This window comes from Pleurodeles waltl, chromosome 1_2, assembly GCF_031143425.1.
Source record: "Pleurodeles waltl isolate 20211129_DDA chromosome 1_2, aPleWal1.hap1.20221129, whole genome shotgun sequence".
NCBI classification, from domain to species: Eukaryota; Metazoa; Chordata; class Amphibia; order Caudata; family Salamandridae; genus Pleurodeles; species Pleurodeles waltl.
The window spans coordinates 81,600,473-81,628,271 of NC_090437.1; the positions used below are offsets into that span (position 1 = coordinate 81,600,473).

Here is a 27,799-nt window from a genome sequence, read left to right on the forward strand (position 1 = left end):
TAAAGTTGGATTTTAAATTTAAATTATGGAAAAGCAACTAACTTCTTGTCCCTACCACTTGGGCCTTCTGCCAGCTTCCTGAGTCACATGACTGTGAATGGCTCTGCTGTTGGGATTTGTGTATGCCTTCCAGAGAGTGACATAAAGGGGGATTAGGTGTGGGATGGATGGGCAATCCTGGCAGGAGGACTGGAGAGGGACTGTACCCTGCCCCACTTACACTTCAAAGTCCTTTGCCTCCTGCACACACAAAGGAATCTAACACCAGGCCTGCCCTGCCTTTTGTTAACTTCAGATAGTTTGGAGTCTTGAATGGAGAAAACCTTTTCAGAACCATACATGGGATTAGGACAGGGTGTGCCCTACAGACAAGCTGGCACCAGGTTTAAATATTAGACCTCCAGAGCAACTCATTAGATCACTCCTGGACCTGAGGAAGTTACAGAAGAAGGACTGCTCTGCTGCTAGAGAACTGCCTGTTGCTTGAAAGACTGTCTTGGTGTATGAGAAATAAGAGTGGACAAGCTTGACTTAATACCAGGGCGGGAAATTGGGTAATTAGTTGTGTGGAATGCACAAGTAAGAGGTTCACAATTCTTCTTACTGGGAACCAAGCACCCCTTTGTAGCGCTTGACTCTTTCAGAGTAGCAAAGCAGAGCAGTCCAAGACCTACTCATGGGAGGTGGTGTGGGCTAGTAATCACAGTTCACTGGCCCGCAATATTAACACTCAATAAATAATTGTGCAGTCACTGCTTTTGATTTAGAAAAAGGAAAAGTACATTTATTACACACACACGCACACAACTAAATACTATGCAATAATTTACAAATATATACATTGGTAGATGGAAAACACCAGAGACAACATCACATAATCACCAAATGGGGTAATGCAAATATATAATGGAAGTCTATTGCCTTGATTAAAAGTTCAATATCAACAACTACATGTAAAAGACATCACTTTGTGCTTAAATTCAATCATCAATAATAATTGTGATGTGTAAATGCACGTATTACTGTCAATAAAGAGTATGCACTTCGATCAATAATAATTGCCAACATTATTGTATCAATTAGGCATTTAAAAATAACAAATGATGTGCCTGTGTATAGTTTAAGGACTTCCCACTTATGACAATGCAATATCAAAGGCTGTCTCTAGAGGGCATCACATTTTAAATACATTACATGTAACCATAGACTTAGCCCCTAGAGGACGCTTCGATGTACACATCTCCTTTCTACACCTTCAGGCTACTAGAAGAACTGCAACAATAACATCAGCCCATTGAGGGCACTACTCACCAAGCTGTCGTGCAAAAGCTTCAGCCTGGAGAATGCCTGAAAACTTTGGGAAAATCCTGGAGTCGTCCTGGATTCTATAACCCCACAAACATAGGGTTAATACTTTAATAAAAACTTCTTAGGGGGCAGTTGCTGCACGCCTGCAGCCCCCTCAATGCTTCCATGGTGGTGAACCTGTCATCCTGAGGTCACCATGAGTGAAGCAAATGAGGCAGCTAGCAGAGCCTCGAAGAGCATTATGAGGTGCTCCTCTGGCAACAGTGAATGTTTAAGTAGCAGTTCTCCCACTGTACCAGTAGAGCCGCAGAGCTTTCTTTTACTTTTTCTGGCTCACTGCCTTGCATCACATGCCTCTTTTTCTTTCTTTTTTTGGGGTGCCCAGTCCCCCCTGGTCACCCCACATGCTCCCACATTGGGGACAGCCCAGGAAACCCACCCCTGGCTGCCTTGCCAGCTCCTGTGCAGCAGCGTCTCTTCCTGCTGCGCTGGCAGCTCTGCTCTCCCTTGCCTGCTTTGTGCAGTGGGTGATGCTGTAGCCGCTCGCTCCCTCCAGGCACAGGCATGAGGAACATGGGCAGGACTGTTGCTACTGGGGTGTGTTATGATGGCTCTCCCTCAGTATTGTTACGCCGGCTCCTGGAGAGATGAGGCACCTGGGGGCAAAAGTGAAGAGGGGGAGGGGGCTCCACACATGCCTCCTCCCTAGAGAAATGAAATAAGTCAATCCTGGACCAATCGCTCAGCCTTGGCCCACCCTAGGGGTAAATTATGAAACTGCAGTGGAGTCCCAAGTGCTTCGCTGGGCGAAAGGCCAAAGGTCACCAAACTTTAAAATCCCATACTTTGGGCCCATGGCCTGATTTTGAAGGTGTTGGGCTCATTTTACTCCTAGTAGTGAGCGATAGTCACCAGGAGCAGTTGCTGTAGACCTCCTTGCCTCCAAAGTGGTGCAATCCTCATGGAGCTGGTTCTCCTGGTTCCCTGCACCAGCCTTCCTCCTGATCTTGGTTTCTGAGTAAAGAAGTCCAGGGCTTTCCTCTAACTGGGCCTCAGGGAGTGTAAGGGGATTAGCCTCCCTGCCCTTTGGGAGACCCACTGGCCCTGGGGTCAACTGGGCAGAGTCCTTAGTCCTTTATGGGTGTCAGGGAGTTCTTCCATTGAGTTATCGATGGAAGCCCCAGGTTCCAGCAGCAAAGCAAAGAGAAATCGTCAGCCAAGAGCGAGTCAGGGCTCCCTCCTTTGTTCAGTGGGCTTGGGCAGACCCATCCCTGGTACAGTGTGACAGCTGATTGATTGGTGTACATCAGTCAGCCCCACCCCTTTCCTCCACAAGAGCTTAGTGAAGCACTGTTAATTGTTCCATTTGTATGGGGAGGCCTTTGTTCCTTTGCTCCTATTGCTGGAGAGAAATGTAATTACGTGGGCACAACAGGGTGACAAAAGGCCTGGTCTCTGATCCTCAGATGAGCCAGAGAAAATGTTAAATTCTGGATGTTGGAATGACCCTGGATAAGTTGGATAGACCTCTTACCAAGGGTAGGGTTCACGTTCTGTGTAATAAGGAAGTTCCCATGGAGTATGCTACTAAACCAATGAAAATCTTGTCCTGGAATGTTTGCAATAAGCTGGGGGACATAGATTGGGGCAGTTTACAGACCAACATGACATATCCTCTTCCTGGACTCATGGAGTGTTTTGCCTGTGACTAGGAATGGGTATACCTCATTCTGTGTCAATGCCATAGGGTCATCTAGGGGCAGACCATCAGGGGTTTGGCGACACGGGTTAGGACGGAAGTACAACATTTAGTAAGAATCCTATTAGCTGCTTCACAGGATGTGCTTGCCGTAAGGGTAGACTTCTGTAGAGGCAAAACCTTGATCTTCATCAATGTGTATAATCAAGTTACTGGAGAGAAAGAAGGGTTTCAAGTTGTACGTATATTAGAGAATTTTTTCTTAGACTGCACGGTCAAAGAGGAGATCATAGTGGCAGGTAATCTGAATACCACCTTTGAACCTCTTGCATCATTTGACCAAAATATGCTATCAGAAGAGGATGCAAAATGGGAAGTCCCTCCTCTAGATTTGCCTACTGTAACGTTGTCCCAGAGGGCTGCACAGTTACTTGTGCTAATCCTAAATTTAAGACTGGCAAATGGTAGAACCACATCCGATATTTGAAGGCAAGTGCACTTTTAATAGGCCAGGTCACACCAGTTGCATTGATTATTTCCTAATAAGTTTGAAGGGTTGGTCTTTTGTGCAGGGCATGGTGGACATTGACAGGACAGACAGTGGTCACAGTGCCCTTAGTTGGTCATTACAGGGCTATTTTGCTAATTTTCTACTAATCCAGGGCTCTGTACAAGTTGGGGACATGGAACTCTTCAGTAACAGAAAAAAACATTAGATGGGAAAGGGTTGAAAAACAGCCACAGACCCTAGAGATAATGTCTTTAAGGGCCATAGAGCTGATAGCAGCTTGGGATAACTTAACGGGTAGAGTCTCTTTCCTGTCAACAAATTATGAGTCATCCTTAACTTATATACGGGACCTCATGGCACAAGCTACTAAGCAGAACCATAAGACACAGAAGGAGACTCCTTGGTACTTTAAAGACTGTACGCTAGCCAAAGTACAACTATTGGTAGCAGATATATCCAAGAATAGGCCCCAGCTAGTGTTTTGTAGGGTATGTTACAAAAAAGAACTGAAGATTGCTAAAAGAGCCTGGGAAGATGTATTTTAGGACGAGTTGTCCTCCACCACGTAGATGAAAGACAATGCTAGCTTTTGGGCTTCTTTGGCACTGAGGAATAAAGGTGGTAAGAAGTCAGTAGGGTACCATATACAAACCCAGGATTGGGTATGCCACTTCAGCAACTTATATACTTGTAATGATGTTGTACTATGGACAGGCATTGCCCCTGAGCTGTCAGATAAATTAAAGGAAGATAACACTTTTGTGTATGAACTGAGGGAGACGGAAGCGGCAATAAGAAGTAGATTGTCTGCCAAAGCATCTGGTCCTGATCAGATCCCAAATAAACTCTTCAAATCAAATCTTGAAGTGCGGGGTCTATATATGAACCACCTTCCAAATGTAATTTTGAAGAGTATGCAGATCTTGGAGTCTAGGCTCACTGGAGAGATTGTCCTAATCTACAAGAAGGGCCAGCATAGTGTCCTGAGCAATTATCGACCAATTAGTTTAATAGATTCCTCACAGAAGATCTTTTGTATGCAAGTCCTGGTATCTCTTCTAGACTGGATAATGGAAAAAATGTACTATCTGAATTACAGGTGGGGTTTAGTAGTGGCATCCGTATGGTCGATCAATTCTTTAGTTTGAATCGCTTCTTTTGAAAGACTGCAACGGTCAACAGGGTTCGCCTTTTTGTTACTTTTGTTGACCTATGTACAGCCTTTGATTTGGTTCCCAGTTCTATGCTGTGGTCCACATTAGATAAGATGGGTATCCCACACAATTATCTTGCAATCTTGGTACAACTGCATGAAGACAATTATGCAAGAGTCAGGTTGGGTGACCAGGGGCAGCTCACCTTGCCCATAAGTATTCAACAGGGGATTAGACAGGTTTGCGTCCTTGCCCCCACTCTGTTCTCACTGTACATTAATGATGTAGTGAAGCAATTAGACAGAGATGGTTGTGATGCACCCAAGGTGGGATGCAGGAGAGTGCCCACTCTGCTTTTTGCAGATGACACTCTCCTGTTCTCTAAGTCACACAAAGGCCTCCAACAACTCTTGGATGATTTGACATATTTTGTAAAGAGTGACGGCTTGAACTTAAAAAAAAAAGCTTCAAAACTAAATTTATGATTTTTAACAATGCAAGAAGTAAAAAGTACAAAAGCAAACTACATGTCAATACTGAGCTAACAGAGCAGGTCACCATCATTTACTACTTAGATATCAACCTTGGATTGGACCATGCACTTGGAAAAATCAGTCTGCTTGCTGGCCCATTATCTAGCTCAAGTGGCAAAGATTTTTAACAGAACACTTTCTAAGAAAGCACCTCTGGTGATTGAGATTTATGATGTGAAAGCACTGATAGCTGGTTTGTACTGTGCTGAGATCTGCGACCATGCAACTTGTAACATTTTGACATCAGCAGAAGATAGATTTATTAGGTGCCTATTTGCCCTCCCTGAGAGCACGCAATTGGTTCCATTGTATTGTGATTCCACTTGTAATAAAATCTCCTTGAAAACCGAGCTTAGGCGCTTGCTTTACTGGTACTCTATATGGACTTCACCTGCCCTAGAAGCATATAGGGAAACCCTAAGGAATCTCTTAGCCTCAACTAAGACTTAAGACATTCCATGGTTTGGGCATGTCAGGACCATGCTCAGGAAACTGGAGAGGTTCTGGGAGGCACCAGAGGAACTTGGTTCTATTTCTAAAATGAGCCTGTTGGGAATATGTAGATGCAGAACCTGTTCGGGGTAGTGGGGTGCCCTCACTTTGGAGTTCTTGAACTTTAAAATTGTGCCAAGACGATTGTTGAGATTAATCCCCTCTCCTCCCAGCTTATAAACTGTTCCTCCAGTTCAAGTATCAGGGTCTCCCTATTAGAGTATATTGTGTTAAATGGGCATTGTGAAAAGTAAGTCTGATGAGTGTCTGGTGTGCAGAGTGCCTCCAGAATCCGTAACACACTTTCCATTTTTTTGGGCAGGATATGGTCCACAGAAAAGAAAATGGCTATTTCTGCTATGTAGGTCCCTAAGCACAAGAAGGCACTTGGATGCACTTAGAATTTGAAGAACCAACATCTCCAGGCTGGTGGTATTCGCAGTTGCAAGGTACCTTCTGTCTGCCTGGATCTGGCGATCCAAGTGTATCTGAGTATATGATACAGAACTGATATGACATCATTGGAAGGGTTTTATTGAGTTGCCATTTTGCTGCCACTACAATGTAACAAACCTTTTGTATATGGATTACATTTTATTGGCTAGTTCTCTCCAAAACAATTAGTGTTATAAACTTCTGCTTCATTTCTTGCACTATGACTTTATCCATCTAGCGAGGGCTTATGCCCAAGTTGCACTTTACTACACAATGTCCAGTGGCACCATGCCTACCTCGTTGAGCTCATAGCTTAGGAACTACATGTAAGAGATGTTTTCATAAACTATTTGACTTTCTGCTCAGAGGTAAATGTTTCCTGTGCACACGTGAAGGATCTGCTAGCACTAATAAAAGGAAGCCACCGAAGAGTTCTACTTTATAGCTAGATTGAGATCAACAGCCATTTTTTAACCTGGTTTTAGGAACTTTGTGATTTTATTAGTTTAAAGTACGAAAACACTGACACTTTACTGAGGAATAGACTCACATGGGGCAGGGGAGTGGAGTGTTTTTTGTTCATTTAAGTGCTGTACCTATCCCCTCACCCTGTTATTTAACACTTTATACAATGAAGTTGCCATGTGACATGTGAGTCGAGAAAATTAAGTGACCATATTTGGGTTGTTTTAATGTGTAGTGACGTGTTATAAGTATTTGTATGTACTTTTAAGATTATTGATGATTCAATAAAGAAAGATTGACTGGTTGACTGATGACCCATAATATGTACAGATATATTTGTTGAATTTGCATAATTGATTTTTACACACAGGTAACACCCAAATTCAATACGTCACTAGTCGCTTTAGGCCAAAGGGAAGCAGAACTGCACTCTAAAACAGTTTTTGTCTTATGTGTATAATAAAGTGTCACTACAGACAAAGTAAATCACACTGACTCTCTCTGTTAGTGTACACTAACATTATAGGGCCTTCCCCACGTCAATAGCTATTCCTGCAAAGTCCCCTCAGCACCAGGCTACCTGTGAGCAGTTACCGGACGGCTCATGACAATAATCTCTTGCATGCAACTCTCACACACGTGCTCACATGTTCACATATAATCAGGCCCCTTACCCTGGCTGCATTGCAGCTTCCTTATCTTAAAAGGCAGGCACTGACGGTACACAAACACACACATAGTCGACGTGCAATGTAATTACTGAGGGTGAGACACATGTAGTGAGACCCACCCACAGTAAAAAGTCCGAAATCTAGTGACCTAAAAAGCAAAGAAAATCCAGGCGTACTGAATTGATGGAACCCTATTGCAACACCGAGGCTAATCAGAGTGACACGAATGGTCAGTTGACGGACCTCCTGTGTGAATTAAAGGCACACAACAAGCTCCAGAGGCCTCCCTGCAACTGCCCAGCTAACTTGCTGCAACTGGACCTGCAACTTGACCTGGCTGAGCCCTGCTGGCCTCTGTTGGAGTAAGCCCCTGATCCCAAAGATGTGCTTCCCCAGGTCCTGCACCCTTGTCTGGCATAATTGTGTACTCTTCCTGAAGAAAAGGTGAAGATTCCAAAGTTTGGGCTCCTTGCGACTGCAAATGGGCCTGTTAGTACCTCTGCAGCCCGCAATGACCACCAATGCAAAGACCCGGAGAACCAGTTTTTGCGCCATCAACAACAGTCCAAAGCACTTCCAACATGAGGGCTGCATTTCGCGCAATAGCAACAAGAGCCCGCTATGACCACAACTGGGAAGCTACAGTACAACCGTCTGCGACACTTGACTGGCTCTTTGCACTACAGTGACAACCTCCTGCAATGCTCAGCCTCCTCTTTGCGGCCTCCTCCACTGCTAATAGAACTCTTCACGCTAGACTGAGAAAGTAACTTTTCAACAGGTCTAATCTAGTCCCTGCATCCAACCTGTGCTCCATCGCTGTCCGTCTCAATTTCTGACTTTCCTCCTATCTAATGTGCCCAGATGAACGCAAGTGGCACTTTTTTGATTTTACATGTCACTTGAAAACTTAATCTTCTACTGATTGGAATTTTGTTGCTCTGATATAATTTTATTTATTAAACTTTACACTATTTTTCCTTTGCTATATTTTCACTTTATTTCTGTTTGTGTGCTGCATAAATACTTTACACATTGGCTCTAGGTTAAGCCTGATTGCTTTTGAGACCAAGCTATCAGAGAGTTAAGCACAGGTTAAACCAAACGGAATATTTTGTGACACCACCCACTCAGATCTCACCATAAGGTCTGTTGGCCCGTGTGAAATATACAATTATTTTGAGCCTTAATTGCTCAAAAGCTATTGAAAAGATTTACACCAAATTACAAAAAGCACTTTATCTGGATCAATACCTTTCAGAAATTTGGTGTAAATCCATTCAGCCTTTTGGGCTGTAGCCGTATCTAAAGTTCATATAAAAAATGAATGGGGAAAATGTGTTTTGGGACCCTGGCTTTTTCTCGGCCACCCACATGATAGATCACCCCAAAACTTTCCATACACTAATGAGGCAAAATATAACACTTTTTTAAAAGTTTCGTGAAACTTCATCAAATGGCGCCAAAGTTATTTTCAGCACCATAAAGGCATTTCCTCTGGAAACATGATCCTAACTATAACTACCAAGCAGCGACTGCCACTGGCTGTTTTTTTTTTTTTTTTTTAAATATATGTATATATAAATATATATATATATATATATACACACACACACACACACATTTGCAAAATGAAAATAAAGGATCCATAAGGCTGCAGAGCACCCCATAGCTCAAGATGTGAGGGACACTCCATGTTGTATTGTAAAATAAATATATATTTTGCTACGGGTTTTATAGGCACTGAGATATGGTTCGTGGGCGCTAGCTTGGCCCCTGAAGGTCCACAAATCCTGCCATGAGATCCGCAGACCCACCTTAATAGCTTGTGGATCCATGTGGATCCATGTTCAACTTTTCACATGGTTAAACAACTGGCACTGTGTCCGGAGTTTACTAGGCGGTCCAACGTGGACTGAGAAACATGTGGATTTGCAAACTCAATCTAGGATCCCCGAACAAAAAAAAATTGCAAATGGAAAGCCTCCAATTTACTGCCTAAATGTTGTAAGCAGTAGGGATGGCTGTCTGTAGAGAGTTTGGGTGCAGGGCATAACCAAAGGTAAGGCCCATCAGCCAACTCACGCTGCACTGATCGCAGTGGGATAGAATATCCTTACATAGACGTTGGATGTATTATATGATCAAAAAACAAAGACGTTAACTGTAAAAACAAGGTTAAAGTCATGGCATGTTTAACTTTGGTTATAACTTTTTAATGGATGATGAAAAAAACGAAATTCACTTAAGAAAAATAGAATTAAAGTACAGTTACTGTTACAAATTTAAAAAGTGTAAACTAATGAAACTCGTAGCTTATGTTTAGTTCTGCAATCCATAACTTGCCCAACTGTAATGCATACCATAACTTGCACACCTAATGTAATGCTTATGGCATCATAAAAATAAACCAGTAGGTAACAACAGATACAAGCACAACAATACATAAGAACACATGTTGAAAAATGTATATATGCTATATTCATTGTTTCTCATTGGTTGTGTTATTATTAATGTGATAAGTAATCTGACTCAGGCCCGACTCTAGCGTGGGGCGGGGGGGCAGGTGGACCACACGCACCCAAACATGACCTTTGGCCCTCCTGGTCACGGCAGAAGAGGCCATGTGGAACCCACCTGTAAAGTGCTTCTTCCCACATGTCAATGGTCGATCTTTATGATGTTTTTTCACTTTGTTCACTTTAATTATTAGACAGGGATCACTAAAGAACTTTTAGAACTCATTTTAAAGTGCATTGTTTTTGTAAGGGGAAATGTGCTGGCTTTTGGTGATTTTCCTTAATTTTGTACTGGCTCAGACATGAAAATAATGATCATGCCGAGAAAAAAATGGCCAGGTGGGAACCCTAACTCGTATCTGAGGCAGGCTGCTGTCGGGCGGTGTGTGTTGGGAGACTAGGGATAGGGTTTACCTTCCAATGATATAGCAGGTGTAGTTGCACCAGTGTTCATGGCTGTGAGCGGCCTTCTGCATCTCAGTTATGACTGTTTCTGAGGAGGAGGGCTGAGACTGTTTATGTATTTTACCCTGAGTATGATGCACTCAGTGATATGCTGTAGTATGGGGCATGCATTATACTATTCAGATCGTGTCAGTGCATGCCTCATTGGATGAACAGCCACAGGGGAATCATAAATGCCCTCCATTACCTAAGAATTAGGGCCTGATTTAATGAACAGGCTACTCAGTCACAAATGTGGCGGACGTCCCACCTAATACACTTGTAATACAGCAGATGGGATCCCTGTCATGTTTGTGATAAAGTAACCTGTGCGCCGAACTCTAAATCAGGTCCTTAATGTGGAGTTACAATGCCTATGAGAGTGTGTGTGTGTCTGTCTGTTCGCAGCCAGATGCATTCGTAAAGTAAATAACAACGTTATCTCAAGTAAGATATTTTGATAGGCTGAATTTATTTTCACCAGTAGGGCAGGGTGACAAATGTGAACATTTCATATTCTGATATCTTGTTACAGTACATTGCACATTCGCAGATTTTAGGCAGATTCACTGAAATTATGCAACTTTGAGGCTGTGGTGTTTTCCGCATAATTATGGATTTGTCTCATTTGCCACACAATCCAACATCTGGTACATAATCTGAAGGTTTAAAAAATATATATAGTTTCTAGCTCAAATGGATCAAACATTACTAAAAATCTGCAAAATGTGTTTCTGCACAGGGAAAGGCCCTTTGCAAAGGTTGACTAGTCACCTTACTCTTGCCTATTGCAATAATTGGGTATTAAACCTTTACTAAAGAGGTGCAACCTATGCTAAAACAGTGTTCTCAAGTGTAACAAAAATGACAAAATAATACAGTAATACTACCAAATAGGTGTTGCATTACGCAACATAATTTGCCTTTTCTTGCCACATAATTTAGTCAACCCTGCTGCTTAATTTGGTCCTCCCTTACAGCATAATTTCAGTGGCCGAGGTTACAGTGATCTTACAGTTTATTTAATCACATCTACTCATAATGGGACTGATCATAATTCTGTTTAATAAAGGGCTGCCACAGGTTATGCAAATTGGCATGATATACACACAGAGGCATCAATTCTAATTATCCAAACATACCTCAGAACAGTATAATTAATTCCACAGGTATATTTCAAAAGGACATCTCTAATGTTTGCCACAAACAAAAGATTATTTTCATATAAATGGATAGTCTCTGCGCACAACACATCATATACTTTATACAGCTGTATTAAAACTAAACATATACAATTTCTAAGTCAAAGTTTCACCTATTCTATTTGGTCACATTTCCTAAATATAACTTGTTTACTTTTTACTTTTCACTGCATTGGACCAGGTTTGATGGGCTCCTAGTTAAAGTGAGAGGTCGCACAGCTAATGATCCATGCAAAGAAGCTGTAGTGTGTGTGTTACCTTGAACTTCAAAGCCCAAAGCTGCACCACATAGGCATTCAGAAAATATAAGCTGTTTGCTCACCTCAGACGTGTTTTTGTGTCATTTTATCAGTATAATTTTGCAAACCCATCTGGTGTTTAACGAATACAAAACACACCACATACAGGCACTTGCCATATGCTTAAACACCATATTTATGACCAGACACCCCACAACTGGTTCAAATGAACCTTATACATGGAAACACCTTCCCCAGAATGGTGATGCCACACACACATGTACAAAAACACCACCAGTGCACACACACAACCACACAAACTGCACATGTGTGAATGTAGATCACACAAACAAGAGATGCACAAGCTCAAATTTCAACATCCACAAAGAGGGTCTTAAAAACTGCAAGCCCCAAAAGTTCTTAGTGCTTCTTATGTGAATCTGCCTAGAAAACGAAAAAGTAAAAAAAAAAATCAATATATGCACAGAAAAGACGGACGTTGTGATCTTTGGGGAGAGTTCCTTTTTCTGTGACTCTACCTTGTGTCCAACAGAACTAGGACCTTCTCCCACACCTGCCAAGGCCTTTAGGATCGTCATCAACTAGCCCAAGTCAACGCCATAGCCAGCTCATGCTTCCTCATCCTGAAGATGCTGAGGAAGATTTTCAAATGACTCCCCGTCAACATCTGGGAAACCATCCACCTATGCTGCAGTCATCAGCAAACTAGCATACGTGAAAACCCTCTATGCCAGAATCAACAGACATCTAATCAGGAGGCTGCAAAACATCCAGAGCTCAGCAGCCAGAATCACTCTCAACCTCAAAGAAATAAGTGTTGCATAAATTGGAAGGGATAAGTAGCCAGTCTTCCTAGCTCGGAAATGTCAAGGCTTGTGTGTGGTAACAGGGGCCTTCTTCAGCTTGAAATACTCCTAAAATCTGCTTGGTATCCAGGTACTTGTGTTGTAGTCTGCTCTGCTAGACATTATGAGCGTTGAGGCTCACAAGTTTAGACATCAGTTCTTACTCTCAAATAACTCTCTACATGCTCTGTATGCCTGTGATATGATGTAGATCTACAGCCTGTAGGCTACCTCCAGAACTGATAAAAGTTGGGCCCGCATTGACCCACCTGAACGCACCCTTGGTAAATCCAGATAAAAGTTCCTGGAACCGGGTCTGATATGACCTGTTATATCTGTTAAATATTTTATAATAGCATTTGTCACATCGCTGTTGAGATCAAGAGCTTTGTATTTGGTGTGTGAGTTGTGTTTTGCAAGAATATTGTAGGAGTTATTTACGTCATTTAGGGCATTAGGGTAGGAATGTAGACTATTGGTGCTTTATTTATTTAGTAACATGATTGAAGTGGATCGTTTATATACACTATCATTGAATTATTTACTTTGTTTTTAAACACTGATGATGTTGATTGTACATGTATTTCTGATGCTACTTCCACATTTATTATAGGTTAACAGATGTCTCTTATTATTGCACAAACGGGTAACTCCACACATCGTTCATTATTTATTTGTATAATAGATGTGGATGGATACACTATTTAAGGAAATGACTGATATTTTAAAAATGTACTTATGCAATGAGTAGCGAAACCCGTACCGCTGTTAATTTATCCCAAAAGTGTCAAACACATTGGGGGTCATTCTGACCCCGGCGGGCGGCGGGAGCCGCCCGCCTGGAGGGAACCGCCAGAAGACCGTACCGCGGTCAAAAGACCGCGGCGGTCATTCTGGGTTTCCCACTGGGCTGGCGGGCGACCACCAAAAGGCCGCCCGCCAGCCCAGTGGGAAACAGCCCTCCATGAGGATGCCGGCTCCGAATGGAGCCGGCGGAGTGGAGGGTGTGCGACGGGTGCAGTGGCACCCGTCGCGTATTTCAGTGTCTGCAATGCAGACACTGAAATACAAAGTGGGGCCCTCTTACGGGGGCCCCTGCAGTGCCCATGCCATTGGCATGGGCACTGCAGGGGCCCCCAGGGGCCCTACGACACCCCTCACCGCCATCCTGTTCCTGGCGGGCGGAACCGCCAGGAACAGGATGGCGGTGAGGGAGTCGGAATCCCCCATGGCGGCGCAGCAAGCTGCGCCGCCATGGGGGATTCCCAGGGCAGCGGAAAACCGGCGGGAGACCGCCGGTTTTCCTCTTCTGACCGCGGCCGAACCGCCGCGGTCAGAATGCCCAAGGGAGCACTGCCAGCCTGTTGGCGGTGCTCCCGTGGTCCCCGGCCCTGGCGGTATTTACCGCCAGGGTCGGAATGACCCCCATAATGCAGAGTGAGGTCACGGGCACAAGCCTGCGGTGGGTTTCTGCTGCAAAGCAAAACACCTATACAGATGTAACTGATACTGAACCCAGAGGCGTGAAGACCTGCTGCAGGTGTACAACACACATATATTCGGCACAGCACAATTCTTTTCAAGGTCACTTGATGCAATTGAGATTGGTTGATAATAATTGATACAGGTGTTCTAAAATGTAACTCAAGGGAGATGTTTAAATTATATATATATATATATATATATATATATATATTGCAGTTATAGTCCTAGGTTGTTCTTTTTTATCAGTTATTATGGTCGACTTGTATCCTTTTCCCAAGCTATCATTTCGTTCAACTATGGCAATAAGTATTCAATGCTGAGTTATTTTACAACTTGCAGTCGCGGAGGTAAATGGGAATTTTGTAACTCGCTCACATTCGAATTTACAGGCAACTTCTATCATTTTCACTCCTCAGTCTTCCTAGTTTGGCCCCAGGTGAAGGGATTTCACGTGGTTGATTCTGTGGTTGGGGAGCAGTGACACAGATGCCCACTGCCGATTTACCTGTTGACACAGCAGCTTCCTCTTGTGTAGCTTCCGGAGCCCCTTCCTCTTGAGCGGCAGCAATTACGTCATGTTCCTCTGGAGCGGCTGCTTCTCGCGCGTGCCCTTCCGGTGCCTGCCCATTCTCCTCTCCCTTCTCTGCAGTCACGTCTGCCTCTTCTTCTGGTTCTGGCTCTTTTTCTCTGCGTTTCCCTCTCCCAGATGCTGACCCTTTCCCTCTCCTGTGACGCTTGCTCCGGGTCTCCTCCCTGAACGAACAACGAAGCAAGAGAAGAGGAAATATGATCTGTGTTACCCTAACATGTTTTTCATATTAAACAAATGCCAGCTTTCATGGGGAAACGTTTATACGCAGCTAAAGTAATCTATAATATCATTTGTGTACAAGGGTTTAGACTATTGTCCAGAATCCGTAAGTGACACACAATAATTACACAAAATGACACATTTATCGTATGCATTTATGATTTAGGGGTATTTACAGATTGAGGACTTTTATGGGTGCAGCATAAGGGTACACGTTAAGACATTCATACTGTGTACATAGATGAAAAGAACTTTACATGATATTTTACAGACTGTAAAACGGGAGGAGACCTCCATGTGAACAGACTGGGGGCGTATTTATCATTATAACATGCAGCGCAACAAGTCATAATAGGTAAAGGACAGGAATGCACCATACTTAACATTATATGGTGCATCCTGGCTTTTCCCAGCGCTGGTGCAGAATGTGCTGCCTGCTGCCAACGCAGGAACCCTTTCACCATGGTGCAAGGGGGCCTGCATTGTAAGCTGGATTGTTTTTGTGCAGGTTGCAGCACACGTAGAAAGAGAAGTGTCCTCGGTTTGCCTTACCTGGGGAGGCGTAGGCTTTCAACGCATTCCCAGATCTACCAGTAATGGTAAATTTGGGAACGTGCCAAAATCCATGAGTGGATTCGTGGGAACTCCCACTCTCCACCCATGGGACGCCTTCCCAGGGCAGACTAAAGCAATGCAGTAATTTGTGCTGCATAGCCTTACTTTACATTTATCAAGCAAGGCAAGGCCCACGCCTTCAGAGTTGCTTCACTCTTGCGCCACGTCCCATGATGCAAGAGTGACACAACTCTTTTGATAAATATGGCTATGTGTCCTTGACCATAAGGAGTCACATTTCAAAACAGAGCCTTTTATGTTACCTTTTGTCTTTTTATTCTTAATGTCTGATTTTAGGTTTCTGGTGACTATGCAAAGAGGGGAATCTTTCCTGAAGCAGATATTGTAGAGACTCTGTGGACATTGCAGAGTAGTTTAAATATTATCCACTGTTTCCTTGAAAAACAGTGCGGGCAGTTCGGACTTACTTTATGTGATATGACTTCTGGGCCTAGGGTAAGTTTTGCAGTCATGCCTGGAACCTGTTTTAGTCAATTAGGCCTTCATTTTTGAGGGTCCTTGGAATTCTTTTTTTTATTTTTATTTTTTTACTGCAGCTTGCATTCTTTAGTATGGGTAATTTCACCACCCATTCGGGGTCCGCTCCTGTTGAAGTGGATGTCAATTTGTGGTTTTGGCTTTACAACAAAGAAAACCTTATATGTTGCCATCTGCAAAACACGCAAGAGGAGCCAATTTCCCCTTTGAAAGTTCCTCCATGTAAAACTTGGTGGAATTTGTGTTGGAAAAATATTCGGTCAGAGCAAAATTAGTGCCTGATTCAGAATGTCATATTGAATGGAAACGGATGTTTAACATGATTTGGCAGAATTAGCTTGAAGCTGTATTTTTTCTGTGCAGGCCACATAGAAAGCATTGCAGTGTCATAGTGTGATAAAGGCAGGGGATCTAAAAAAGGACTGAAAAAGGAAATGTGTTTTTTCAGTCTGAGAATTTGGAAATGTTACTCCTCAGGTACCTCATTTATTTTATCATGAAAGACCAGGGTGGAGTCAAGGATTGCCCTGTGATTTTGTGCCTTCAAAATTAGAAAATCGCTTTTTGCCTGGGATAGAGGGCCAGCGAAATAGCTTTCCTGAGACTTTAGATCATCTACATCTGGAAATCTTGTTTTTGCACCACTTCCTTCCTATTTAAGTAATTTGCCAGGAGCGACCCTCTTAGGCTTATGTGATACTGTGCACAAAGAGAGAGGCAGAAGGTCCAAGTTGGAGCACAGGGTACAACGGAGCACTGTGGATACCGAAGGATGGCCAAAAGGAAGATGATGGCAGGCAAAGGGTGCACTGCATGGGGCATAGAGGTTGTGGAGGCGATGGCAGGACGCAGCCCTGTGGTTTGACCACAGCCCTGTCAGAGGCGGCCCTGAGAATGCCTACTCTGACATGCAGTAAGGCCAGACTGTACACTTAGAGTGCCCTCCCTGAGAGTGCCTCCACATTGGAACGGGCAGGGAATTCCATACCCAGCCCCTGAGCGAGAGAGGGGGCAATGATGGTGCTCAACAAACCCATGCAGCTGGCAAAGGGGGAGGACTGTGGCCACAATGGGGGGACCGGCCCAGCAGCCACAGCCAGCAGTTGAAAAAAGGCTGGAATCCCACACGGCGATTATCCTGGCAGCTATCAAAGACACTAAACAGGCACTGGAACCAAAAATGGAAATGGTGGTCCGTGATGTGAATCTCCTTAGGGAGGACCATAGGAAACTGGTCGACAGAGTGGTGGAAACGGAGTCAACTCTGGCACAACTCGACCAACAGTATTGTATCATGACACTCACATTTCACAGATTGATAAAGAACTGTCAATGATGCTGGGGCATGATCCATGATGTGAAGGGCTAGTCCCAAAGAAAAAATGTTAGGGTGGTGGGTCTCCCAAAGAGAGCAGAAGCACCATCAATGGATGTGTTTTTTGAGTATTGGCTTGCAACAGTGGTCCTGGAGGGAAAAACCTCCAAATGGTTCAAGGTGGAGTGGGCACACTGGGTGCCTGCTAAGGTGCTGCTTCCTGGGGCCTGTCCCAAGGCAGTAGTGGCACGTCACCGGAACTATAGAGACAGAGATGCAGTCCTTTCAAAGAGGTAGAACACATGGGTCCTGGAAGGTGGAAGGGGCCATGGTTAATATCTAAACCATGATGGTACAGTAGCAAAGAGAGAGACATTTATGGCTGTTAAGAGGCACCTCAAAAACGTGGGTATATAATTTTTTTTTTTTTCCTGCCAGACTCAGCTTTACCTTGGGGAGTGAAATGTACTTTTTCTCCACATCAGCAGAGGCAGTGGAGTGGCTGGAACACCGAGGATACCCACCCCTCCGAAAGGGGTGCAGGAAGACCTGTCCACTTCAAAATGGAGAGAAACTAAGGGCCAGATGTATGAAAATATTTTGCACTTGCAAACGGTAAAATCGGGCATTTGCGAGTGCAAAAAAGTGGTCTGCAATGCAGGAAAGGCATTCGCAGACCACAAAGTAGAAATCGCAAAAATTGCGATTTTTTGCGTTGCGACCTGGATTTTGCGAATCGCAATTTGCAATTCGCAAAATCCAGGTCGCAAGGCAATGCTGCAAAAAATTGCAAATTGTGATTTTTCGCAGAATGGTATTTTGCACATGCAAAATACCATGATCTGCAACCAGGTGGTAACCTGGTGCAAAATTAAAAAATGCAGTAAAACTGCATTTTTAAATTCAACATGTAAAACACACATGCCCTTTTGGCATGTGTGTACCTTACATGTTAAAAAAATAATAATTGGGGTGTAGGAGAGGTGGCCTTAGGCCCCCAGCACCCTGGCCTTTTGCATTTCCAAAATTGCGATTTCTGGTTCAGAATCGCAATTTTGGAAATGCAAAAAAATTGCAGCTATGGGCCAACAGGCCCATGGCTGCGAATGGGGCCAGTATCGCAATTTGCGATTCGGTAATAGCATTTGCGATTTTTAAGAAATCGCTATTACCGATTCGCAAATGTGATACATGGCCCTTTGCGAGTCGGTAATAGCGATTTCTTAAAAATCGCTATTACCAAATCGCAATGGGCCCTGATCATACATCTGGCCCCTAAGCAACATCACAGACCATGGAGGAAAATGTCCCAGAGGCCAGCCAGGGATCAGGCATAGTCTGAGGGAGCAAAAGAGGTGGAGGCGTTACACAGGCAATAGAACAAGAACTTGTGCATCAAGTGGGATGCCCTGCGATGCAGCGCGAAGGCTTCAGGTGAGGAGATGTCAGAGACTAGAGCCTAAGAAGGGTGAACACCACCACCACTGGTAACATCAATGACATGAATTATTTGAGTTCAGCAAGGGCCCAGGTAGCTCTGGAGACTGGAGTAGAGATTGACTCTTCTTCCACCTGGATAAGATATTGTAGAAGTAGGGAAAAGTCAGATTCTGGAAGAATCTTTACTATGCCTGCCTCACAGAACCCTCCTTGTTGCCGCGGACTTCAGAACTTTGGTAGACAGTGTGGATTCAAATGGGTTTTTGGTAGGGGCAAATGAGGTACCATTAATTAGAGGGGCGGCCAAGGTGTATGACCGCAGCATGGTAAAGTAGAGTGGGGCGGGAGTTGAGGAAACGTTCATAAGCTTATCGTATTTTGTGTTGCTACGATACAGATGGGGAGGTCAGTGAGATTGAAGAGGGTTGGCAAGAGGGGGCAACTTGAACAATACCAGTAGGAATAGGCATACGTATTCTTATTCTGTTTACTTGGAATGTCAATGGGTTGGGCCCCAAAAAAAAAAACTTTGGCTGGTGGCGAAGGTGGTCACACAACACTCCGATTAACTTGGTTTATTACCAGCAGTCAGTGGCGGCTGCCACACAACAGGGGTAGAGAGGTGAAAGGAGGGGGGGCAGTGTAAAAAAAAAAAAAGTAAAAAAAAAAAAAAGACTCCTACCTGTGGGGGAGACAAGTTCATCTCCCCTCCGTCCTCTTCCGGCTGCACACAGGCTACCAGCCAATCACGACGCTGCTGTCACTAGCATGACAACAGCGTTGTGATTGGTCTGATCGTCTTGCTTCGCCGCTCAGACTGGGAGTGGGAGTCTGGGCATGTTCTCAACTCGGCTGTGCAATACAGACGGGTACAGAACATGGAAAGTGTGCATGTCTGTTTGGCCGTCCCAAAACGGCCAAACAGACATGCGCACTTTGTGCAGCAAAGCCCTCCTCTGGCCGCCTTCCTCTAGCCCAGCCCTACCTTGCCCCAGGAAAAATAAAAATGAAAATAGCGTAGCCTTAATATCATTTTATTTTTCCTTTCCCACAATCCAGTGGGGTGACACTCCTCCGCCTTGGCGGAAGAGTCACTCCTGCCAAAAAATAACTTTCATTAAAATTTCCTAAGAAATCTTCTAATCTCGCTCCCGAAAACCCTTTTTTCTACATCTGGGCTTCTCACCAAAAGACGACTTTCACGTCTAATACTTGGTCCCGCTTCCTAGGGAATTTAAAGAGCCTTTGTTTTCCTTCTGTTTATTTTAAAATTTCAAAAGGCTGTGATCACATTATCTCGTTAACCTTAAATTATACCATCATTGATGATTTAAAAACACCAATATGCTTGGGTTCTGAAATGTGTAACATGAGATCTTTCCTGATTGGTAATCAAATGCCTTATTTGCTCTTCTTTCCTTTTGGTAGTTTACATATTTGTTTCCTAATCGTCCCAAATGCCATTGCCACCTTATGGCAAACTTAAAAACGGCACATTCATTTAAAATATAGGAGATTCTAGGCCGAATTTGGTGGAGTTAGGGGGCGTCCACTCCACCCCAGTAGGGCTATCATGCGTGCACCGTATTTAAAATATGGTGCATCATGGCGGTAGTTAGAACAATAGCATCAAACATTTTGGCGCTATTGTGGCGTTTTGCTACACTAGCATCAAAAATATTACGCTAGTGTAGCAAAGTGATTTAAATGGGTGTGTCATTTTAATGCCTGCTCTGAGCAGGCGTTAAAAATGACAGAAAAAATGGCACAGTGAAATTTTTCAAATTTCACTGTGCCATTTTTTTGGGCCTCCTAATGGGGGAACGGCCCCCTTGCATACATTATACCTGGCACAGCCATAATGTGGAGCAAGGGGTTACAAGTGGTGCAATGGATGCATTTAAGAGTATCATGCGCCACTTTGCGCCGCCTTAGCATCCTTTTTTTAACACTAAGGTGACGTTAAGGAGGCACAAGGGGCTCTTAAATCTGCCCCTCTGTTTCTGTGAAATCAACATTTCAAATCATTGGGGAATATATTACAAATACCGAAAGGCCCCTACTAATCCACGTGGGCAAGGTGCTGATAAACAGCAGATCCATTTTGCCTCTCTCCTGATTTCTTAATTTACATGATCAATCGGATAACATTTCAAGCTATGTAAAATCTGGCTTCAATCAAGCAACTTCAGAAAATGTACAGGGAGTGCAGAATTATTAGGCAAATGAGTATTGTGACCACATCATCCTCTTTATGCATGTTGTCTTACTCCAAGCTGTATAGGCTCGAAAGCCTACTACCAATTAAGCATATTAGGTGATGTGCATCTCTGTAATGAGAAGGGGTGTGGTCTAATGACATCAACACCCTATATCAGGTGTGCATAATTATTAGGCAACTTCCTTTCCTTTGGCAAAATGGGTCAAAAGAAGGACTTGACAGGCTCAGAAAAGTCAAAAATAGTGAGATATCTTGCAGAGGGATGCAGCACTCTTAAAATTGCAAAGCTTCTGAAGCGTGATCATCGAACAATCAAGCGTTTCATTCAAAATAGTCAACAGGGTCGCAAGAAGCGTGTGGAAAAACCAAGGCGCAAAATAACTGCCCATGAACTGAGAAAAGTCAAGCGTGCAGCTGCCACGATGCCACTTGCCACCAGTTTGGCCATATTTCAGAGCTGCAACATCACTGGAGTGCCCAAAAGCACAAGGTGTGCAATACTCAGAGACATGGCCAAGGTAAGAAAGGCTGAAAGACGACCACCACTGAACAAGACACACAAGCTGAAACGTCAAGACTGGGCCAAGAAATATCTCAAGACTGATTTTTCTAAGGTTTTATGGACTAATGAAATGAGAGTGAGTCTTGATGGGCCAGATGGATGGGCCCGTGGCTGGATTGGTAAAGGGCAGAGAGCTCCAGTCCGACTCAGACGCCAGCAAGGTGGAGGTGGAGTACTGGTTTGGGCTGGTATCATCAAAGATGAGCTTGTGGGGCCTTTTCGGGTTGAGGATGGAGTCAAGCTCAACTCCCAGTCCTACTGCCAGTTCCTGGAAGACACCTTCTTCAAGCAGTGGTACAGGAAGAAGTCTGCATCCTTCAAGAAAAACATGATTTTCATGCAGGACAATGCTCCATCACACGCGTCCAAGTACTCCACAGCGTGGCTGGCAAGAAAGGGTATAAAAGAAGGAAATCCAATGACATGGCCTCCTTGTTCACCTGATCTGAACCCCATTGAGAACCTGTGGTCCATCATCAAATGTGAGATTTACAAGGAGGGAAAACAGTACACCTCTCTGAACAGTGTCTGGGAGGCTGTGGTTGCTGCTGCACGCAATGTTGATGGTGAACAGATCAAAACACTGACAGAATCCATGGATGGCAGGCTTTTGAGTGTCCTTGCAAAGAAAGGTGGCTATATTGGTCACTGATTTGTTTTTGTTTTGTTTTTGAATGTCAGAAATGTATATTTGTGAATGTTGAGATGTTATATTGGTTTCACTGGTAATAATAAATAATTGAAATGGGTATATATTTTTTTTTGTTAAGTTGCCTAATAATTATGCACAGTAATAGTCACCTGCACACACAGATATCCCCCTAATATAGCTAAAACAAAAAACAAACTGAAAACTACTTCCAAAAATATTCAGCTTTGATATTAATGAGTTTTTTGGGTTCATTGAGAACATGGTTGTTGTTCAATAATAAAATTAATCCTCAAAAATACAACTTGCCTAATAATTCTGCACTCCCTGTAAAGCTGTCGCTTATGTGACATCGCTGTATTATTGTTTGTACATTTTCCACAGCTCTTGTTTTTATATACATGGGATAAAGTTACCCTGCCATATACTATAAGGATATTGAAAATCATAGAGTAGTTCGGTGATCAATGCTAAATGGCAAGTTCCTTTATGAAGTCAGGGAACTCCGAGGGCAATATCCTTAAAATTTATTGTAGAGGGTATATCATCTCTTTCTAATATGTGGTCACACCATCACCTGCCCAGAAAACCACCTAAATTCTTTGGGACACATTTAAGAAAAGTGGCGCTGCACCCAGTGCAGCAGCACTTTCCTTGCGCCCCTTAGCGGCCCACTACTGCCACCATGTGTGCACCGTATTTAAAATATGGTGCACCATGACGGGTGCAATGGCATCAGAATCTTGACGCTATTGATGTACTGTTCAGGGTTAGTTCCAAAATGTTGGCGTTAACCCTGAACAATAAATAGGGGCCCATTATAAATAATAGTGTGCCCCCTTTAAACGCCTGCTCTGAGCAGGTGTTAAAATGCCGAACAAAATGGCAGAAATAAATCTTTTAGATTTCTTTACACCATTTTTTCGGCCCCACTAATGGGGGAATGCCCCCCTTGCATACATTATGCCAGGCACAGGCATAATATGGCACAAGCGGTTACAAAGCGGTGCAATGCATGCACTGTGCCACTTTGTAAATCTAGTGCAGAGCTTTTGCCATAATATCCCCACATTAGCGTAAAAAAAAGGACACTAATGTGGCGACATTATGGCGCAAAGGGCTCTTAAATCTGCCCCTAAGTGCCTTGCTCTTTCATATGAAAGTGGTAGTATGGTTGCAGACAGGAAGATTAAAAGTGAAATCAAGTGTGGGGTGGACAGAGGGTGAGGCCCTATATTAGGAAGAGGTCTGGCACTTCAGCAAGTGACCAACTTCCTCAGCCTAGGACACACTGCTGGAACACTTGTTTCTACTCACTCGGAATAACAATCTACTCCTGTGACTCCCGTCAGTCAACCTCCGCAAACCACTCCCCTTTCCGGGTTCACCCTTTGGGCATTCCCAGAGGTGTGGTCCCTCCCTTCTAGCACCAAGGACGGGGTTGTTTGCACCATCTCCCATATCCACCGTTTAGAACCTGCAGACATCCTTTCTACTTCTCCCCTGGTGCCCTAATCGCTCTCTCCCTTTCCCAGTTTGAGCGCACCCCCCAGTTAACCAACCTGAGCCAGTGCTCTACACAGACTTTATGCAGCTTCTGTCTCTTCCTGACATTGCTTCACTAAGATGGCTGCACCATTGTACCTTAAATATGTTTATCTAGTTAAGTTTTTAAGCATAGGATCAGCACAGTGTCAACCTTGCAGAGCTGTAAAATGACAAAAGACATTTATCACTCCAGGCACAGTATTACAGCTTTGGACAGGTACAATCCCATCCAAGCCAACCTGGAATGAGTAAAAGCAATCCCTGACACTTGTTTTGCTCTCATTAGAGCTCTTCAGAGAGCTAGACAGGGTCAAAGTATTTTGACATTTGTACAGCAAAGTCTTTTAGCATAGGTTTGACATAGTGTCAACCTTGCAGAGCTGTAAAATGACAGAAGCCATTTAACAGAAATTGAGGTGAGCAAATCTAGAGTTTCGCCGGTGTTGCGGGGTGCTCCTTACTGGAGCTGCTCTCCACCTAAACTTGGGAACTACCCAGAGTTCTCTCTTCTTTTTTTGTATAATTTATGTGTCACTCTAACCCTGAAATTGATTTTTTTAACTTATACTGGGTGCTCCCTTGTGTCTGGACAAAGCTATACCTCTACAAATGGCAAAATACTTTGTCCCTATCAGATTGTACAGCTGACAGCTGTATTAATGATCTGCACATTCAACTGTGCACCTATTCACCTAGTTGATTTATGGCAAATGCAGTCACTAGTGCCCATCTACCTAGTAAACACTGAAGACACTGCAACATGAGGACAATCTTCCAGGTGAGAAGCATGAAAAGTAAATGTTAAGTAAATACAAAAACAAGAACTACAGCACTCACCGCCCGACCTGCCTTTTTATCAATTGTGTTATGCACCACTATGAGGCTGCCATCTCTTTTAATGTGAATAGTGGGCTGTAGGAAGGTAAGCCTTGCACGATGATGTCAACACTCTGCCTAAACAAGTCATGTGTGCACACATTCACAGGATTGGCCTGTCAGTACCTGGCTGCCTGACCCTGCCTTGGAACGAGAGTCAGACAGCCAGGCAGTGATAAATTGCAGAAACAGTAGTTTCAAATAATTGAACAACTACTAAAGGGAGGCCGCAGATGGCCCAGGGGCATAGGCCCTACGCCATAGGGCAAAACACGGCACTGCATTATCATAAAAAAAATGTAAGTGATCTTTATTGACTTTTATGATAAAACCTCCAGTTACACATCATAGGTGAAAACAGAAGACATGTAGGTCAAATACTCAAACAAGATCATAACAATACGTGCATCACTTCCCACCCCTTCACAGTACGTTTGCAAGACTTATCATTTTACAATAGTCAGAAACGTGTACATAATAGTAATTCAGCACAGCTATTACATTTTTTGGACATGGACAGTATTAGACAACTGACCAGTAGGCTCCGCAGTGTGTGTATCTTAAAGGTCAGCGATCATGGCCCTCCAAGCCTGAATATCATCTTCTAATTTAGCTTCATTACAGACATGTTTCATGCGAACCTACTCCACCGTGGCCCATCGCAGGAAGTCCCTGAGCCAATTGGCATATTCCGGGGGGGTCGCATTCATCCATTTTATGGCTATGCAGTGTTTTGCTAATGTGATGCCTAGTAGGACGCATTTCCTGTTAAGATTCTTACCGGGGAAGGGGATCAGGCCCAATATCACTCGTCAAATTGAGGAAAGGGTTGTACAATTCCAAAATATGTGTATGAAGTCTGCCGCAGGGCTTTGACATCTGGGGCATGCACCTGAGCATATGGGGTATATAACTTGCAGGGTCTTGGCCAATAGGTGAGTTTGATGTATATAGTTATATTGTGTGAGCTTACACCTAGTATTGGAGCTGGCTGTACAGACCCCCTCATAAGTATGTGTCCAATCCCTCTCTGACATTGGCTCTGGCAGTAATCCCCACTCCCATGCATTATATTGCAGATTGAGCTACCCATTTATAGTTTACAACATGGGCACTCAATAATCTATTAACAGCAAACAGTGAGGGAGCTAACAAACAGACTCTCAAAATCAGTAGTTTGTTTACTTCCGCTTACAAAACTTCTTCTCACGTAAGAGGCAGAGGTACACATTTGTCAGAGGCCACAGGCCACAACAGCCGTTTAGCAAATGCAGTAATCAAGTGCTCTCATGTATTTAACCCCTTCTGTGCTTCGGACGGTTGGGAGCCATCTGACAACACAGTGGGTGTATGCGTCGGACTGCTCAAGACTGTCCTGGCACCCACCCATGGTAGAAGCTCTGGCGCTCCCCCTGTGGGTCGCCCATTTAACCACTCTCCAACAGGGATGGCAGCGGAAGCACTTCCGCTGTCAATCCTCCTCCCCGAACGGCTTTTAATGGCATCAGCGCACACCACTTGCTGATGGCATTAGAAATTGCCAGGGGCACGCTGGAAGCCATTTGCTCCTCGAATCGGAGGAGTAAGGTAAGGTTCTCTCCAGGGAGAGAGATTTTCTAAACAAAGAGGCATTTGGGGAAAGGAAAGGGTTTTCCTTTCCTCAGATGTCTCTTTGGAGCTTTTCACCAGGGATTTCATTTTTGTGTGTTTTTGGCATCTTTGAGGAGCGGCCCCTTTCGGAACGTCCGCTCCCCTTTGGGGAGCATGTATTTTGGCCATTTCTGCCCCCCTTGGGGGCAGAGACCACTAGACACCAGGGATTTCAATTTGAGCATGATTACTGTGTTTGGGGAACATCCCCTTGAGGAAGGGTCGCTTCCCTTTGGGAAGCATGAATTTTGGCTGACCCATCCCTCCGGGGGGCAGATAGGTGTCTTTTATTTAGACCCATCTGCCCCCAAATGGGTCAGAAACCACTAGAAACCAGGAATTTGTTTAGGACCATATTTTTTGTGTTAGGGGACCAAGGGGCATATTTATACTCTGTTTGCACCGAATTAGCGCCATTCTTTTTTACTCTAATTCGGTGCAAAACTAACTCCATATTTATACTTTGGCACTAGACCCGTCTAGCGCCAAATTTATGGAGCTAAAGTCATTTTTTGGAATTGGAAACCTACCTTGCCTTAATGAGATGCAAGGTAGGCGTTCCCGTGCAAAAAATGACAGTATGGCCTTAACGCCATATTTATACTCCCGTGCAAAAATGGTGCACAGGAGGGAGAAAGGGTAAAAAAATGGTGCAAAGCTTGCTTTGCCCCATTTTTTAATGCCTGGGTCAGGATAGGCGTTAGGGGACCTGTGGCCCTATTTCTATGGTGGAACACTATGGAATAAGCCCACAGGTGCCCTCCCAGATCCCAGGGACTCCCCCAACACCAGAGGGACTGCGGAGGATGGGGGACCCCATCCCAGGTAAGTACAGCTAAGTACTGCATTTTAGTATTTAAAGTGCCATGGGGGCCCTGTAATGGGCCCCCCCTACATGGCACTGGGTGCAGTGGCCATGCCCAGGGGACCCTGGTCCCCTGTGCTGGCCATTGGGGTGGTGGGCATGCCTCCTGTATTTTCTAAGACAGGAGTCGTGGTATGGATGGTTTTGCATCAGAAAATGACTCTAGGCAGGTTAGAGTCACTTTCTTTTACTCTAACCTGCCTAACATCATTTTTTGATGCAAAACCCCCTTCTTCCATAGCGCCAGCCCCACCCAACTAACGTCATTTTTTTAAACACTAGCCCACCCTTTGCACCGGCTTGCATCATTCCATAAATATGGTGCATGGCTGGTGCACAGAAATGGTGCAAGCCGGTGCTACACTTTTTGGTGCAAAACTGCGTTAGTGCAGTTTTGCACCAAAAAGTATAAATCAGGGCCCAAGTATTTTGATCATTTCTGCCCCCTTGGGTATAGATCGGCCTCTTTCTTTTAGGCCCACCTGCCCCCAAGGGAGGCAGAGACCACTAAAAACCAGGGATTTGTATATGGGCATGAATTTTGTGTTTGGGGAGCAAGTATTTTGGATGTTTCTGCCCCCCTTAAGGGGGCTTGCATCATTCCATAAATATGGTGCATGGCTGGTGCACAGAAATGGTGCAAGCCGGTGCTACACTTTTTGGTGCAAAACTGCGTTAGTGCAGTTTTGCACCAAAAAGTATAAATCAGGGCCCAAGTATTTTGAT

At 44.1% G+C, this 27,799-nt stretch overlaps 1 protein-coding gene across 2 annotated transcripts in view; it reads right to left on the reverse strand.

Annotated features, from left to right (window-relative positions):
- Positions 1-27,799, reverse strand: part of HEMGN (hemogen) — a 133,225-nt gene that overhangs the window by 29,929 nt on the left and 75,497 nt on the right. For both annotated transcript variants that reach the window (XM_069236566.1, XM_069236563.1), the window contains exon 3: positions 14,529-14,776. In XM_069236566.1, the coding sequence (XP_069092667.1) occupies positions 14,529-14,776 (248 nt within the window). The remainder of the gene's footprint in view (positions 1-14,528; positions 14,777-27,799) is intronic.